Source organism: Chelon labrosus (genome assembly GCF_963514085.1).
Source record: "Chelon labrosus genome assembly, chromosome: 4".
Lineage (NCBI taxonomy): Eukaryota > Metazoa > Chordata > Actinopteri > Mugiliformes > Mugilidae > Chelon > Chelon labrosus.
The window spans coordinates 29,984,837-30,003,233 of NC_140340.1; the positions used below are offsets into that span (position 1 = coordinate 29,984,837).

At 39.9% G+C, this 18,397-nt stretch overlaps 1 protein-coding gene across 3 annotated transcripts in view; it reads left to right on the forward strand.

Moving 5' to 3' along the window:
• Positions 1-17,985, forward strand: part of phf2 (PHD finger protein 2) — a 35,594-nt gene extending 17,609 nt beyond the window's left edge. For 2 of the 3 annotated variants that reach the window (XM_084543940.1, XM_084543942.1), the window contains 14 exons: positions 262-368; positions 2,438-2,529; positions 2,615-2,704; positions 3,227-3,580; positions 4,176-4,292; positions 6,324-6,439; positions 6,657-6,835; positions 7,451-7,518; positions 8,405-8,568; positions 9,421-9,734; positions 11,146-11,241; positions 11,331-11,440; positions 11,527-11,842; positions 14,583-17,985. In XM_084543940.1, coding sequence (XP_084400066.1) covers positions 262-368; positions 2,438-2,529; positions 2,615-2,704; positions 3,227-3,580; positions 4,176-4,292; positions 6,324-6,439; positions 6,657-6,835; positions 7,451-7,518; positions 8,405-8,568; positions 9,421-9,734; positions 11,146-11,241; positions 11,331-11,440; positions 11,527-11,842; positions 14,583-14,671 — 2,212 coding nt within the window. In that variant the 3' untranslated portion in view covers positions 14,672-17,985. The remainder of the gene's footprint in view (positions 1-261; positions 369-2,437; positions 2,530-2,614; positions 2,705-3,226; positions 3,581-4,175; positions 4,293-6,323; positions 6,440-6,656; positions 6,836-7,450; positions 7,519-8,404; positions 8,569-9,420; positions 9,735-11,145; positions 11,242-11,330; positions 11,441-11,526; positions 11,843-14,582) is intronic. The other variant, XM_084543941.1, reaches the window with a different exon arrangement.
• Positions 17,986-18,397: the final 412 nt, after the last annotated feature.

An 18,397-nucleotide genomic window follows, 5' to 3' on the forward strand; every position in this document is an offset into this window, starting at 1 on the left:
TTTGTTTGTTTTGATTGATTTGGTTGATTGCCTCATGCTGATTGCCATGTCTTAATTCATTGTTACTCGAAGGCCTTGGCTGACATTCTTCAGGAGTTTCCACCGGGGTCTCATCTAGCACTTGTTTTGAGCTCCAAATTCCACCAAATCTGTTTATGAATCCTGCTCGCTTGGAAATGCCCCGTGAATTGTCTGTTGCAACGAACCCGTTGGTAATGCCTGACAGTGTTTAGCTGAAACATCTTGGTTTATTCTCCTCAGAGCGTATGAAATTGAGAAGCGGCTAAAGGTCAAAACTCTCAACCCTTTCCCCAACTTTGAGACAGCGTGCTGGTATGTGGGACGACACCTCCTCGAAAGATTCAAAGGTGAACTCTCCGTTCAGTCTGATGCACTTATATGTATTTGTTGTATTTTAATGCAAAGTCACATCCTCATTTAGCTTCTCCGGAGGAATGCACAAATGCAGAGAAAACACAAACACACTATCAGAAATGTCTTTTTCCGGGCTGCACATTCGCTGTATGGCTTTGTGTCTGCTGCACAGATGAGGAGCTGGATCCTCTAATATTATTTCAGTCATTAAATCGGTGAATCGCAGAGTTCACAGATGATTACCTTCAAAAGGTTTGGCCCGGCTAGAATCGCTTGCTCCATTACAAGACTGTGTTTAAACTCCCCTCAGCTGGCTTGGGCCAACTGTTTATGTTTCCAGCATTTTCTGTGGATGTGCGTATGCGTGTGTGTGTGCGTGTGTTGAAGCCAGATTGCTATTGTGTGTGGTACACGCCATTTCTAACCCTGTAAGGTCTTGCCATTAATATACCATTATTCTTTTCAACTTCAAGGTCAGATTTCATTGCAGGAAAGAGACTCAGTTAACTGCTGCTGCTATGTTGCCAGATCTTATTAATGAGTTCCTGTTTTGGTTGTATATCCACATCAGTTGACAGGTATACTTAGCTATTCAGACAATTGTTTTCGGCCTTTGAAGTAAAATTAAAAATGTGATCCAGATTCTGAGTGTTCATAGTTCCACATTACCCAGGGCTGTAATCATAGCAGCTCAGTCTAGACTGTTAAGACAAAAGTTAGAGCTCCATAAGTTACTGCAAGAAGCCTTCTGGGGAAGTGTTAATCAGTGACTTTGTGTGTCAACAGTGTGTTTGCAATAGAGATTCTCTTTGTTGATAAATCAGCGCGTGTCAGCTAACACAGTCCAGCAGAGACTACATACGTTCTATCCCTTAAAAATGTGTCATTTCAACCTCCAGTCAAGATGTTGGCCTTTAATGATAACTGATCTTGTGTGGTCTGTTTAATACTGACTTGTCTTCGAAGTATATGAAGACTGCTTCGTGTTTTTTTCTTTAGTATTTGGACTTGTTTGTGCAACTTGAACCACACAAAGCGACTGTGGTTTTTGTGTGTGAGGGATTTTTTTATTTATTCCATTACCATAGATTGTATATAAAGATGGACAGCCCCCCCCCCCCCCCTTCCTCTCACTGTACACTAGCGTAGCCAAAATATTGCTTACACTGCTGACATCATTTATAACCCCGCTGTAGTGACCATAGGGTGGAGACTTGATGACGAGGTCCCACCTCCTTCCCTTCTACTTGACCCAAATGTGAGCACACTCCCCAGCCTCCAAAATCTAGACTGTTTTGGTGATTATGACTTATGATTTTCTAGATTTAAAAAAAAAAAGCTACATTATTGACCACTTTTTTCCTCAACATTGGTCGTCTGCTAGGCATCTAGCTATACATTACAATGAACTTACTACGTTACGCTCCTCAAAACACAAGCTAAACCTTCCAAACAAAGATGACTGAGAGTCCTCAGAACATCAGTTGACTGCAGAACACTCATTTTGTTGTTTTAAACAGACAACAACAACAAATCACACCGTTAACATTCAGAAGTGCTTCCAAGACTGCTTTACTCACATCAGCATGAGTCAATCACAATGACGTATACTCTTCTAAAAGCATCAGAAAACCCCCAATCTCAGGCCACAAACGTGTCTGCTGTTCGTTTAATTCTGCCACTAGCAGCTGAACCGATATACCTTAATGTAGTTGATACGTTTGATATTTTAGTGATTTAGCTGATGCATGATCCAGAGTGAGGGAGTCGAGTTGACTCTATACCTCAAGAACGCTAACACGTCACATGGCAGGTTTTTTTGAGAATAAGCTCTGGTATATTTAGATGACAGGACAGGTTGTCTAAACACACAAGTGTCAGCTCATCTGTTCTGATGTTTGTTAAAGGCTTGTTCAGTTACATCCTGTAAATCTTACTGTGCTGGACGTGCACACTGTAGTTTGTGTTCTTTCTCTTTTTTCTTACGCTAATGGACCAGACTTCTCTAAGTTTGAAAGTCATGATTCATTCAATGATAACATTTGCATTTCTTCTTCCGTAGGTTTACATAAAGCAAATAAGCAACCAGCTCCATACCTGATACATGGTGCCAAAATCATTAATGGAGCCTTCAGAGCTTGGACTAAAAAACAGGTAGGGCCACATCAACATATATATATCCAGTCAGACAGACGTCTTCATCATTATGATAAAATTTGGTTTGCTGTCCTTGTAACAGGCCCTCCTGGAACATGAAGATGAGCTTCCAGAGAACATGAAACCATCACAGCTCATTAAGGATCTTGCCAAAGAGATCAGACTGTCAGAGGTATTATTATTTTATTTTGGCATAAGTAGGCCATTTTAAACCTTGTTAATACCAAGTGGCATGAAGTTCGAGTCTCTTTTTAAATGTAAAAGGTTGACTGCCACATACTCTTAATATTTTTTTGCTCATAAAATATAGAAGCTGTTAACTGTTGTTTGAAAAACCATTTGAAAGTTCTTCCAGAGAATCAAACAATTCACAAGAATTCCAGAGTATAGTCTCATTTGTGTGATCTGATTTATAGACCTGGGCAACCACCATCATAATTGAGCTCTTTATTTGCTTGCATTTGGGCTATTCTTTAGACCGTAGCCGAAGGCATTATGTTCTCGTGATTTAGTCAGTAAATGTTCATTTTTCACTCAGCTTCTTGGCGTCAACCATTTCTTATTGATTTTTAATTGATCAGTGAACTAATCATTTATTCCCCTCTTAGGTGACTCATAAATTGTCTCTGCAGGGTTTGTTGTAAGGTTAAAAAAAATGACAGCTCATGTCACAACTCTCTTCTTTTTCTTGTAGAATGCAACAAAAGCCATTAAAAGCGAGCCCAGTATTAAAGTACCGGTGGAGGAGCCGCCGTCCACGCACTCTGATCACGAAGAGCCCATTTCCCCTGCACGCATCCCTTCTCCCAGCAGAGAGAAATCCAGAAAGAAAGCTTCCAAGCCACCCAAACCTCCTAAGCCTCCCAAACCCCCAAAGATGCCCAAGGCCCCCAAGCCTCCAAAGGTGCCGAAGGTCAAGGAAGGAGGAAAGAAGAAGGCAAAGAAGGTAAAGGAGCTGTCACCACCTCCTAAACCTTCCAGCTTTGCAGCGCTTGAGTCCCACGCTAAGGATATCTTGAGTAGGATGGACCAGTCTAAAAAGTCTAAGGTGAGCAGATGGCAATGTTCCATAAGCTCTTCTTAATTTGCAGAATTATCGTCTGTAACTTCAGTTTTCACTAAATATAAGAGCCATGCATGCTTTTTTGTAGAAAACTGGTAAAATAAATTAACATGCTGTACATATGCATACACAAAACACAATTCTGGTCAAATCAAATGTTTAATCTGTAAAGAAAAAAACTGCATGGAATTTCCCTTTAAACAGGTCAAAAACATAGAGCAGCATCTGCCCTGGCTAATGCTAGTTAGCTAGTTTGTAAAATATAACCAGCAAACACAACATTTACAAACATTTCTTGTTTTTTCTTTAATTTCAAAAAAATCTTGGAGTTTTTATATCACATAAAAATTATGAATGAAATGACAAACAGAAGCACACCAGCCCTGCTAACAGCTAACAAGCCTAGCTAGCCTAGCTAGTCCGGTTCCAGCTGATCTGGTGGAATTCATTGGAATTGGGTGTGGTTTACACTGACCTTTAAAACACATATTTAGTTCTGTTGTGTTTGTGACGTTAATTTCATTAAATTAGCACTTAATTATGGTCTTACATCGTTTTTCTCCTTCACTGTTTTTTCCAGGCTGTTAAGAATGTGCAGAGTATGTCAGAAAAGGAAATATCAAAGCAGAACAATGTGGACAAGTTTGAAATCAGAGAGCAAAATAAAAACAAGACTGAAGCAAAATGGAAGTACAAGGTAAGTCCATTTCAGCTGACATGTTTAGTCAAGACTTCAAACTAAGACTGGCTGTTCCTGGCCAAAGTAAATAGCATGACAATCTGTTAAAAGTTAAAACAAATTGAAGGCTTGGTGTTCTTTAGAAGAAGTTGTGGAGGTTACAAGTTGAGCAGATTTGCACACTTCACTTCAAAGCAATCAGCAAAAATAATGATGTGGCCCAAGTCGCACATTTGAGGCCTGCGGCTCATCAGAGCTGCTCCAGAGAAATCCACCCTCCCAGAGTTTACCTAATGGAATTACGCCACATCCATATCCAATGCGTTCCATCTAAGTATTTGCATATGCCCCCATCTAAAAAAAGGAGCATGTTGTATTGTTATTTCTGAACAACAGGGGGAAGGTCTTTCGGAACAAAAGTGTAATTTTGTTGAACGGAAGACATTAGAGGGCTTTAGTTTCATGGAAAATTCAATGCCAAACTGCTGTGGAATGTTTGCAGCCCCTTCAAGGATCTCCATCAAACTGCTCTTTTACATCAGGCCAAACATTTACAGATGGAGAATAGACTCTGTTAGATGTTTACCAAGGTCACTGGAGACCACATCTTCACTTGTGATCACAGTTAATTCATGTAAAAGCTCACAGGTCCTCTTTGTACTGTGTGGAGGGAAGGTACCAAAAACATGTTAGTGTCAATTTAAAAAAAATCCACAAGACAGTGTGAGATTTCTGTTTCAGGTTACACTGTGTTTAATTTGGGAAAGAAAATTGTTGAGAAGTGAATATTTCAAAATGTATGTTCTTGGGTTTCGGTTAATTACAGAGTCTGCTCTGTGGTGACTCTTATGCTAGCTGCTTTACATTCCTCCTAGCAGATTTGTTTCAGTGTAAATGATGGCCTGCGGGCATCAACAAACACCAGCGTATTTATTTTAAGAGCTGATTAGACAATTCATTTCTGACACTTTTTTTTTAGTTTTGGTCTTTTCCTTTTTGAATCAAATAACAAGCATGGAAATTCCCAACAAAATTACCACAGTGTGTTAAATTAAAGCTAAAAGTGTGTGTGCACGGATTTTAGACATGGAGATTTTTAGGAACAAGTGAATGGAATCTATAATTTAAAAGGACAGTTAACACTAGTTATTTGACAGTTTATTGGACTTACATGTAAGATGTCAACATACTCAAACAAGATGGATCTAAACTGAAACTTGACCAGACAGTGATATTTAGAATACAGAAAAAGAAAATATTTAGTTTGTAAAAATTGCTGTGTACGAAGTGTGGACAAATGCACAATAACAGCGTTAGCCTTGGCGCCACATTGTGAAACCTTATTGACAGAATCCAATCGATTTTTTTAATTTTGAGGCAAATACCGACATAAGCTTTGGGCTGCAGAAAAAAAATACCGGTTGTACATTTAAAAAGAGTTCATTTAAAAAAAAAAAAGTAGTTTAGTATCTTTAACAGCTTCCAGTACATGTATGTCATGTATAAATCTTTCATAAGCTATAATAAACAGAAAAGAATCCGTGAGACACGTGGCCGAGCCTACATGCAATATTAAAGCTGTAATTTTTTTTCTTTTTTTCTTTTGACCACTTTCTTTCCATTTCTTCCATTTTCTAAATACAATATTATTTCTTATATTGTCTCTGTTTTGGTCTCCTGCAGACCTATTTACTTTCATTCTTAAACAACTAGCTGGTTGCTAACTTTGGCCAGCACATAGTATGTGGTGTGTTTACTGGAGCTTGCTTGGCTCAAACCAGCTGTTTGTCACTGAAAAACTAAAATCTAAAAGAAGTTAAAAAGTTCTGTAAAGCCAAGGGGCTGCAGAGATGAATGAGAATTCACTATGAGTGACTTCTTGTATATTACACTTGGTCATTTGTGTCTTTAAAAAAAGACAAACACTGATTAATGCAACTTTAAAATTAATCCTTAACTACAGTTTTGATGTTATATCTGTGATGAGCTAAATCTGTGTTGATTACATTTACGTCTGATTGTATTTGACATTGCTTTCTCTGGTTACAGAATAGTAAACCAGATTCCCTGCTGAAAATGGAGGAGGAGGGCAAATTTGACAGAACACCGCTGTCAGGCAATAAAGACAGATTCAGCTTTACTATGTCTCACAGGAAAATGCTCAGGTATGTATGGAATGGCAGCGAATGCCGACTAAATGTTTCATGCTAGCTCTTTCAACATGAGAGCATGTCAGCTTTCTCATGTGGCATGTCGTGGTGATTATAGAGCTATGTGGCCATCACTACCAAATCCATTAAGAGCTAATTCAAGGACTTCTCACTGTGAGTGCCTGCCTGAGCCTCGTATCACTCCCTTATTGTCGTGCGGTTTCCTTTTCAGCTCCAAGGCGCTGAAACCTCAGACCAACTCAAGTGTTTTTGGATCATTACAAAACCTTAAAGAAGACAAAACCAAGCCAGTGAGAGACGAGTATGAGTATGTCTCAGACGAAGGGGAGCTGAAGATTGACGAGTTCCCCATCAGGCGGAAAAAGAACGCAGTTAAGAGAGATCTTTCCTGTGAGTATGCTGGACATATTTGTGCAGTGTTTCAGTTTAAAACCGGAGGAGGGGAATACATTTTTCTGAATGTCAACTTAAATATGTACCAATAAAAAGTTCACATAATGTATTTGCTAGATTTTAAGTTTAAGATCCTGGTCTGAAATAAATAAGTTGATAAGATTAACATATTTTGGCCATAAAAAGGATTAAACCAGATCTCCTGGATCACATCTCTGATTTGTTCAACATTTTAAATAAATCTGCTAGTGCCTTACAGTTGTAGGCTTGGTTAAGAATAGAGACATCCTTCTAATCACATTTTCAGCAGAGTTAAGAAGATTTATGACAAAGTTGAAGGGAAGAGATGGTGGTGGATTGGACATGGAGAGCATGCCAGTTGAAGGCAGAGGCCTAAGAGAAACTGAGCAGGACAGGCTGGCTGTGGAGTGAGTTGTTAACCTGAAGCACAGAAAAAAAAAAAACATACTGTTTTAAGAAAAAAAGGTTTAGTCTTGAGTACCAGTTAGATCAGCTATCATTTTACACTGATACTGTATATTAACTACGACTGTTGATGTGTGGAGAACTTGTGTCATGCTGTTGCTCAACTATGAATTAATATTCCTCCAGTTTTGTCAGACATCAGAGAACCCATTCAGCCCGCCAAAAAAACAAAGCTCCAACCCTCGGTGACCAAGGTACGTATCGCATGACAGCACCTAGAAACGAACCCATTTGTCAGCACTCCTGATTTTAAAAGCTCTCCAGCTATTGCTCCTACAACATGTTGGGCAGTGTTGTGACTTTCTATATTTAAGTACCTAATATTGGGCTGTTATATGTAATCTGATTATAATATCATGTCTGTGAAGAGACAAGCCAATCATAAAAACTACTGCAGTGTTCTTTAAAAGATCAGGTTCAAAAAATGGGAAAAATGCATTCTGTAAATCCGAGGAAGATGCTCCCTAAGCTGCAGAGCGCCACACACTGATGAGGAAAATAGCTGTGGCGTGAATGGAGGAAGAGGAAGAAACAGATTTCCACCAGATGCTCTTATGTTTACTAATGAGAGGTCACTGGAAACCATATCTCGACCTTGATCTCCTGTTTCACTGGCTATTCTCACCGAACATTAGCTCCACTTCCAGCCAAGATGGAGTCTGAATCTTCACTCCAACTAGATCCAGGCTGGATTAACAGATGGGCAAAGCAGACACACCGCACACTGCACATGCCCCAAAATTATTACGTGTCTCTTTGCCTGTGGCAATGTTATTAAATGCAAATTAGTTTGAGGATATACTCCAAAGGCGCAGCGCACCCTGTATTATCTATTAATCTATAAGTCTTAAATGGTCTGAATGTACATGGTGCATAATTCTAAACACTTTTATTTAAAATTAACAAATTCTCCTTATGGGTTTGTCCACTGTCATATAATAAACAATGAAACTGCAGAACTAAAGCATTCATTAGACATAAAAAAGTGAATGCACCAGAATATCTCTAAACCAGAGAAATCCCAGTCTAATAAGAAAATTGACCACTAATGTTGTGTCTGTTTTTTTTCTCTGCCCAAAGAGCATCGACTCCTCAGATGAAGAGACTCTGCACATAGACACAGAGGCCAAACCTGAGGTCAAAAGTCGCAACAAGGTGAAGAAGAAGGCTGGCAGCGCGGCGGGGATTCTGGACCTGCTGCAGGCTAGCAAGCAAGTGGGTGGGATTGACTACAGCACCAACAGGTAGACTGACCTGACCCTGACATCGTTATTTTCTTCTCCTTCACTCCATTCCCTTCAACACCATTGAAACTTTCCCTTCTAAACTCATTGGGTTACAGTACATGCAAAGCATTAATCTCTAAATTGCTCCCACTGGACCGTCTTTCCTCCCAGTAAATGGATTTTAGGTCTCTCTAATGGGGCGAGTCACTGACAAACACGCGGCCCGCTCAGCGACGACGTAATTGGATGAAAAAGCTGAATTTTATAACTTTGCTTAGAGCTGAAAAACCTACCAGCGACTGTAGCAACAGTTTATGCAGATTCTGTCAGCAGTTTGTGTTAAGTCAGTGTTTGTTTCATCCAGCGTTAATCAATCAAACGCTGCGTGGCTCCAGGCTCTTCCCTTTGCCTTTTGCTGTTTGCTGTTTCGTTCAGCTCTTGATGGTCTATTTCCACCACACTGAAAGCTACAAATGAGCATTGAAAGGAAGAAAGAAAACATTGCTCAAATATGTTAATTTCTCAAATTGTTTGGCGCTTTGAAGAGGGAATGAAGCAACCACGGCTCATTACAGCAGTGTTGTTGTTGGTTCATTATAGCAGTAGTTTCTGATAGTCACTTCGCCCATTGTTACAGCTCTGCAGCTAATAGCTAAATAGGTGTGCTGTTTCTTTAAGTAATCACTATTCAGTGAATAATACTCTGTCCTTCCAGATTGGCGATTTCTACACGTGTCAAATAATACTTACCTCTCACAGCGACTTCAAAGTCTTGTTCAGTTATTTTTCTCTTTCTCTTCACCTCTGCCACCGTGTTGACTGCCGTGTAATGGCTGTGTTGTTGTGTATTTCTTATTGACGTACTTACAGTCAGCCACCTGCATCTCCCAGCACACAGGAGGCCATTCAGGGCATGCTGTCCATGGCCAACCTGTCCTCTTCCGAGAGCTTGCCGCAGCCGTGGAGCAACAGCCAGTCCAAAAACAATAGCCAGTCGAAGAGCAACTCGCACAGCTCGCAGGCCGGCAAGAAGGCCGGCGGGGGATCCGGCGGCGGCGGCAACAACGGCAAGCGGCCGACCAAACGTGTCCCGAAGAAGCCCAGGAAGAGCAGCAGCATCGAGAGCCTGGATTACGATGACGATCAGGATCACATGGATGCGTGTTTCAAGGACTCAGATTACGGTAAGCAACAAAAGCCATCTTGTTCCTCTTGGTGCTGGTAGTCAGAGCACAGCCAGAGATCCTAAGGCCAGGCTCTGGGTGCTGCTAAGACTAAAGCTGTCCGGGCTTTTTCACTCAAGGCCCCTCAGCACTGGAACTCGAATATAACTATAATATTTTTTCAGCTTGTCTAAATATATCAACCATTGTATATTTATTATTTGAATTTAATTTTCTGAATTGTGTTGTCAGAGTTTACTTGAAGCTGGGTTTTTGGTGCTTTATATACTACATAATATATATTAATTTAAGGCTTTTTAATGCCTTACAATGATATGATTATGATACCTTTGAAATTTTTACATAATACCTGCATACATGAGATCATAAATGTGGATAAATATTCACTCACAGCATTTAAACTATATATTTAAATATAAAATCCGTTCTTCAGTATGTATAACACACTCCATTGCACTGCATTGTGATTATTCTAACAATTTCATATGATTTGATGTTATTTGAGTGTGATAATCATATCACTGCTGGGATAGATTTAAACCACCCCAATGTGCATTTGTCCTGCTGTGGAAAATGTATTTCAGTTTCTCAGAGGAGGTCTTTAAAGAGGCCATGTTTTGTTTGAATGCTAAAACCACAGCAGTTGATGACCGGAGCTCAGCAGGGTCAGTCCAGTGTCACGGGGTTTTTTTTTGTTTGAGCACACGAATGAGAAAATAATTATCTGCCATGCTGGCTTCTCACAGCTGCTAACAGGTTCAGCTAAAAACAGACTGAATCCTGATGGATCAGCATCTGGGTCTTTACTTCTAAATTTGGCCTGGAACTTTTCATTAGGAGTAGATGATAGGGGTTCATGTTTATTTTTTGAGCATCCTTTCCAAATCCACCCTTTCGTGTTGCTCCAGTGTGTGATCTTTTTTCCTCGCAAACTTTTTCTTTGTGAACCCAATCCAAACGCAGCTGTTTGGACCCTCCCAGCTTGTTAAGAAGACATTAACACCAGTTCTGAACTGTTATTTTACATGCTATTTGAACTTCCAATTAGTGTCTAATTAGTTGTTCATATCACGAACATTCTCACCCTGTAATCCTTCGGCCAGGATGAAGTTTCTCTCCCAGACTGGCACTCAGTTATGGTCTTGTAAACAGGCCATTCTTTATCTTGATCCTCCAATTATCATTTATTAAAAGACCTTGATTTGAATGGTTGCGCTATGAGCACGCAGAGAGAAAGAGGCAGTCAACAGCTGTCTCACAGCTGTTCTGCATGCTGCCACTGCAAACCTCCTCCGTTTTCCATGCAAGGAAAACAGAATAAGTGCACTTACGTCACATACTGTACTTAGCATAGCTCATTGAGTAGCTTACATGCATGACATGAGTAATGTGTTACATGTTTTGATTTTAGTTTATCCCTCGTTGGAGTCCGAAGAGGATAATCCTGTTTTCAAATCTAGATCGAAAAAACGGAAAAGCAGCGACGACACTCCATATAGCCCCACAGGTAAACAACTGCATTGCTAAAGGAAGGTCCACTCTTCACAGTGTGATCAGTTGAATGTGTATTATTCTCTAATATGGATATCCTCTCAGCCCGCGTAGGACCCTCAGTTCCTCGGCAGGAGCGGCCGGCTAGAGATGGAGCTCGTGTGGCCTCCATAGAAACAGGCCTGGCAGCAGCTGCAGCGAAGCTTTCTCATCAGGTATGTCCATCAGCTGGATTGATAATGCAATGCATAATAAAAGGTATACCAGCGCGTATGACTGAAGAAAAATAATGTGCCAACAGGAGGAGCAACAGAAAACCAAGAAGAAGAAGAAAAGCACCAAAAAGAAGGCAATAGTAATTGAAGAGCCCCCAAAAATCTCTCAGGACAGTAGCTCGCCGGAGCACAACGCTGACTCCCAGGATGGCAGCCTGACAGACCACGAGTTCAACACTGGAACTGTCAAGTCGCCGGGAGGGCCGCAGCCCATGGCACCAGGGGTCTTCCTCAGCCACAGGCGGCCGTCTATGTCTTCTCCCAACAACAGCACCAACTCCATGAGTACCAATAGCAGCAGTGTGGCGAAGGGGGACCGTGCGGGGTCAGCAGACGCCAAAGGTGAGTTGTAATGAAACCGGCGTTAGGTGGCTTAGACACATATTCTGTGTGCAGAAGAAAAGGAACATAATCTAAATTTTTCTTCGCTATACTAGCAGAGTTGTTAAATTGGTGCTATCGGTACTTTCTGCTCTGATGCAGTGTACACAGACCAACTGCGAGTGTTTGTTCATTAGCAAATTTAAAATCCTGTACGTCCTAACTTTATCTTTTGTGGGCTTAGGGAAAGACTTCACCATTCTAAAATGTTCAAATAAGTTCACAACTAGTTTCTTAATATAGGAAAACCCAGGACACTTGTGCTCATTTGGAAATTAAATGAATTTCAATCTGTTGCCTTCAACACAGAGATTCTTGGAGTCCGTTTCAATGCTCAGTGGAAATGAATGAGTATTTACTGGGTTTAAATTGCACACTTTTCAAGGAAATGAAAGTTTCCCATGTTGTTAGTACCAAATTACTGTTCTTCCCATGAAAACTTTTTCGAAATTCATAGGCTCATAAAATAAAGCCTCATCTGAACTAGCAATCTATAATAATTAGCAAATAACTGTTTGGTTTGGCTGATGCTTCTCTTGGAGCATGCAAAATGCATTAATGCTGGGATGAGAAACAGTTGTATGCACTGCTGTGAAGTGGAAATGATCGATAATTAATGTAGATGACTCTCTTCTTTAATTCACCAGTGTTAACTTCCTTATTTGAAGGTTCTCCAGGGACCTGGTTAATGCGCTGCTTGTTAAATTTGGACTACATGTGGTTATTAGATTTTACTGTCAGACATGAACCCACTTTAAGTTACTCCAGGCATTTTATTTAAATGAAAAACAAGTTTTTAACCTTGTTAACGTGCCCAAATGTTCTATGTCTATACACCGATCAGCCACAACATTAAAACCACTGACAGGAGGAGTAAATAACATTGAGCATCTTGTGACAATTCAATGTTTCACTGGACCTGGCATTCATGTGGATGTTACTTAGACATGTACCACTCACCTAGACCAGACCAGGCACCCCCACCCCATAGCAATGACACTATTTGATGGCAGCAGCCATCCCCAGCAGGATGCAGCCTGACACAGGCAAGGTGTTGACCTGGCCTCCAAATTCGCTAGATCCCAAACTAATCAAGTCCTCAGGCCCCTCCCCTCAACCCATAGGACCCAAAAGCCCCCACTAACAACATTCTGTTGCCAGACACCACAGGACACCCCCACATGGCCCATGTCCATTCTCTGATGAGTCACAACTGTTTTGGAGGCACAAGGGAGACCTACACAATATAAGGAAGGTGGTCATAATGGTACGCCTGATCAGTGTATGCTAAAAGACAATTAATGAGCAAAATAACAGTCCATTACTATAACTAGATAGCTGCACATGTCTGCATTAAAACTGCAGTGTTCCAGTGGCTGTCTCAAAAACACAGATCCAGACAGCCAGGGTTTCATGTGTAACAAGCCTAAACTTTCTATTGCATTCAAAGCATCAAAGCCTCTTAAATGTTCTGGAACGTGACAAAAAATACATCACTATTGTTATTACCATTCTGAAACTTGGATTTCTGTGCACCCTGTTCAAGGACTCTTTGAAAGCTGTTTGCACTTCAGGCAAGTATGGCATGTATGGCTGAATTATTCTGACATTATAACTTGTGCCATTATGTAGAGTATGATAATGTTGGAGCAGAGTTGAAGGTCAGCAGGTATGCTTGAGCTGCATTCAAGCAGCGGAAGGGTGTGTAGAAACAGAAGCAAGGTAGTATTTGCATATAAATAAATCTACACATACTAAATGAAGCAAAGGTGTAGTGTTACATTTAAGCTGTTTTAAGCCACAAAGGTGAAAAGGAAAACAATAAAACATGTTATTTTGATGACCAAAGATAAGACTTGAGGGATCTGATCAATCACAGGAGCAGAAGTTTACAAGCAATTTATGAAAGTGGCAACAGAGTGAAACTACAAGGCAGATTATTTTGTTTTAGGTTAAAGGTACCATGTTTGATTTTTGACCACTAGAGGCACTATGAGCAGTGTTTTATACGTGGTTTCAGTAAAACCACATATGAGACACTTATAGGTTTAGACCCTAGCGCCGTCGCTGACGTGCACCTCCCCAGAAATGTAACTACACGCTGTGGCAATGCAGAGCACAAGAGCTGTGATTGGTCCGCTCGGTAGTAGCGTGTTTCTGCTTTAGTATTTCCGGCTGCTTCTCCATCTCCGCAATTTTCAAATTGATTGTTTTGGATTAGCACAGATGGAACACATCAAGGAGAGGTTAACTGAGGAGGTTCGGAGATACAAGCATTTGTATGACTCGTCTCTGGCGAAATTTCAGCAAAAATTCAGTTGCCATTGTTTAATGTGAAGCAGGAAGTGGAAACAAAAATTAACCCGACTGGGGAAGAGCGAGCCAGACTGATGAGTCCACAAGTATAAATGGCACACACCGGCGCAGGCTATGTGCGTAAGTTACGGCATCTATGTCCTGCAGTACTCTAAAATAACCTTTACTCACCTATTGGTTGACAGTTGGTGGCAGTAATCCCCATGAGTTGTGGCTTGCATCCACAGAAAGGCAGGGAGGAAGAAGACTACTAGCTTTGTGGGCATAAACAAGGCAGAGTTCAATTTACTATATATTGTAGTTTCATTAAGGAGAAAAGACCCTTTCTAAAGTTTTGAGCTAGCTGAGCTTCATGTTTTACCTATCTGTCTTGTTCTTTCCACAGCTAAGCGGCTAAAGAAAGGCATGGCAACAGCCAAACAGAGACTTGGAAAGATTTTAAAAATCCATCGAAATGGAAAGCTCCTCCTGTAGCATGCAGCAGACTGTTGTAGGACTGGGAAATTCACGAGCTGGGTCCCATCCCAACCTCACCACCCTGTTCACCGATTAAAGCCAACGACGGGAAGAAAAAAAAAACTGAAACAAGATGGGAGAAGGAGAAAATCATGCATTTTTCAATTTCTAAGAAGAACATCACTCAAATAGGTCTTTGCCTCTACTTATACTTTATAACTTTCAGATATTAAAGTGTACAGAACCTACTATAAATATTTTTTAAGAGAACATGTCTCATTTTACTACAGCTGTCAGTTTATCAGGGGTTGCTCAACATGAAGTAGAAGTACATTGCAGTCATTCCAAGATTTGTGAAAGTATCCCTTGCATGTATTCAATTGCATGTGTGCTTGGGTCTGGGTTTGGGGGGTTATTTCCTACTATATGGATGCAGCTTATCATTGCCGCGCTGAGTTGAGACGGAAAAATCCCCTCCTCCCTTTCTCCCGAGGCCAAGATTCTCGGCACATCCAAGAGCACGGTTTTGATCGGAGTCAACTCGAGCATTTATCTCTTTGTGTTAACACTTAACGTTTGCAGAGCACTATCAGCGGGGATATTTATTTATTTGTGTCGGGTCATAGATAGGAAATCAGGAGCAACTGTAAAGCACAAAGCGAATCCCGGGCAGCAGTGTCCGGATGTTTCTCAAACTCAAACTCATACTATAGGAAATGTGCACACCAGGTTTTGGTGGATTGGACGGGAAAGGCATAGGATTTCTGACACTACATGGGAACTGTAGGTAATGATAAGCCTCATCCATGTCAGGTGTGCAGTTACATGGGGATACTTTCTCTCTTCTTTTGCTTTCACAGGCAGCACCGACAAACCTAGACTCACATCTGCGTTTTTACGGCTTCACACAGTACAGTATATAGAATGTAGCTTGTACATAGCCTTTTAAATTACTACTTTTTGTATCCTTTCCCCTTAAGGCCTAATTCTACATTTTTACTGGTTTTGCTAATTATGAATAAATGAATACAAATATATATATGGATATACAGTATAGTCACCATTTTTAACTTTTACTTCATTTTTGTTTGTTTTTTTTATTAGGAGAGATTCATTTTTATTTTATTATACTTTTTTTTGTCATTAGTTTTAAAGGTGTTGCCTGGAAAACAACTGAAGAAATAATACATTTTATTGTCATATGGCCTTACATACACAAAGCTAATTGTATTGTGATTCTGTTTGAACAAGAGACGAAGCTTTGAGGAAAAATTATGTAAAAGGAAAAAAAAAAAAAAACACACACAAAAAAAAACACAACAACGACTCTTAAAGTTTCTATGACCAGCCTCTTGTTCGAGTTCTAGTATCCTGAAGGGTTTCGGAATTATTTTACTAGCACCTTGTGAAGTGTTTATGTGTCAGTGATGTAATTTATTAATGTTTGTAGCTTTTTTATACTTGTACAATTCTTAAGAGTTTTTCTTTTTGAATATTTCATCAAGTTGTGAAATTTCCCTTTACTTTTTTTTTTTATTTTGGAAGCGTGTGTGTTTGGGGGAGGGGGGCATCAGTATCATTTGACACACTAGAATCTACATGAGTCAACATTTTTTAACTCCATCCTGTCCCATTTCCAATGTGACATCATCATCATCATCATCATCATCATTGCTATCATTGTTATTGTATGTTAATATTCTAGCTCTGAGCAGCTGCAGCCATGCCTCCATCACACCTTTTTGTTATTTCGGTCAGGACATTTTTTGAACATGGTCTCACATGATCTCCTCTATAGCAGCAGTGTTTTTCGCGCCATCTCAGAAATGACATGCGCTCCGATCAAACTCTCGTCAGCGGGACATATTTTCAGGTTTTTATTTGTACAGTACGTGCGTTGCTTTGTTGTGGTTTATTTTTGTATGTCCGACCTATTAAATGCATCCACTGTGCCAGGACGGTGAATGATACCTGTTGTAGCTGTCTTCCCTCACTGTTATTTACAGTACTAGTAAGTATTTACAATCCTTTTTGACCTGAATCTATATTTTTCTGTATTTAGACTGATTCTGTTCGAGGTCATGACTCACTTTTTTAAGACATGGAAACTCCGAGGAACAAACATATTGTTGTTTAATGATATGATTGTCCGCCTTGTTTACTTTTAATACAGTTACTGTGGAAAACCGAGTTTGTTATGTGTTCCTCTCCCACCTGCAATGTGACAGCTTCTGTGGTGACTACTAAAATTTAAAGTCAAATCTGTGCCACACATATCACAGACTGATCTAGTTTTTTTCTTTTTTTCTTATATTTTTTTTGTAATGGAGCTTTTTTTTTTCTCTCTTGGAATCCTCCCACAGTTTTAGCGGGCCGCTTTAGCCAAGTCATTAATTAGAACCAAGCCAAAGTCAACACCATTAAAACTGTATTAACGTAAATGTGCTCCCAAGCAGTCAAGACTCTTTTTACTCGTTCTGAGCAGGTGTTGCTGTGGTTACGTATACCGCACACAGAAATCCAGAAGAAGGCTACATCCTCATCTTTATTACATCCCAAGGTTTGCTTTTGCTCCCTAGTTCCCGGACTTAGACAGAATGAAATGCAGAAAACCCTTAAGCAGCAGCACCACTAGATGGAGTCAAAAATTGTCCGATTGTAGTTGAGGATGCACGCTTTCAGATCCAACCCAGGGCTATAATATTCAAACCGACCACAAATGCAGAATTCGGCTGTCATAGAGCTGCTGAGTTTTCGTGTGATCTGTAGGTTTGACCATTCAAAAGGTTTTCATACGCATTTCAACTGTGTCTGCAGTTGTTTTTATGTCCTCCCCGGAAGTGAAGGAAGCTAGTCTAGAGGAGAAGAAGGGATGTGGATATGAACGTGGAGGTTTTAAGAGAATTAGTCGCAGCACATTTAAAACAAGTGTCTCCAACAAAAATAAGTCGAATTAACTCTTCATTTGTGTAATTAAAGACTGATTATACAAATTGGGGAAGTCATGCCTTCATTATACTGCTTTCTTTCTGTTAATCCTGGATTAATAGCACATCTGGACACAATTGATTTCTCAAGAATAAAACATGCAGTGATCTTCATGGGAATCTGCAATTCCCCATGCCGGTGTTTTACTTAATTTCTCTATCAGATTTGTGTGTGTGTAGGTGTGTAGGTGTGTAGGTGTGTGTGCAGCAACGCCCGGCTGTTAAAGGTCGTGACCCCGTTTCCACCCTGGTTAGCATCAAAGTGAGTTGTTATTGTTAGCTAATTGCTAACACAAGAACACGAAAGTGCCCGACGTCTGCAAATGAAACATCACGCAGTGTGTCCTCTCAGGATCTTTTTCACGCTCGATGCCATAAAAAATAAATAAAAAAATCACAGCGCTTCTGAATTCTATCAATTCACAAATAACCTGTTGTGGAATTAAAATGTCAGAACTTTAAAAATATTTAAAGTTATGCTTTTTTTTTATTTCTAATTTCAAATAAACCGCCACCATGACGTACAAAAATTTTATTATTTTTTAAAATTATTATGCAGCCTATATCTGAAAATGTTATTTTCTTAAATCAATGTTTTTTTTTTAAGAAATTAGACACTAGAGTTATGAGGTTATACAAAAACTGAAACATGGTGATACAATATTCGTATCTCTTATTTTTTCTTGTATTCAATTTTATTTTTTTCTTCACTTGTTGAAATTGAACTGTTGAATCAAAGGAGATTTTTTTTTTGAAA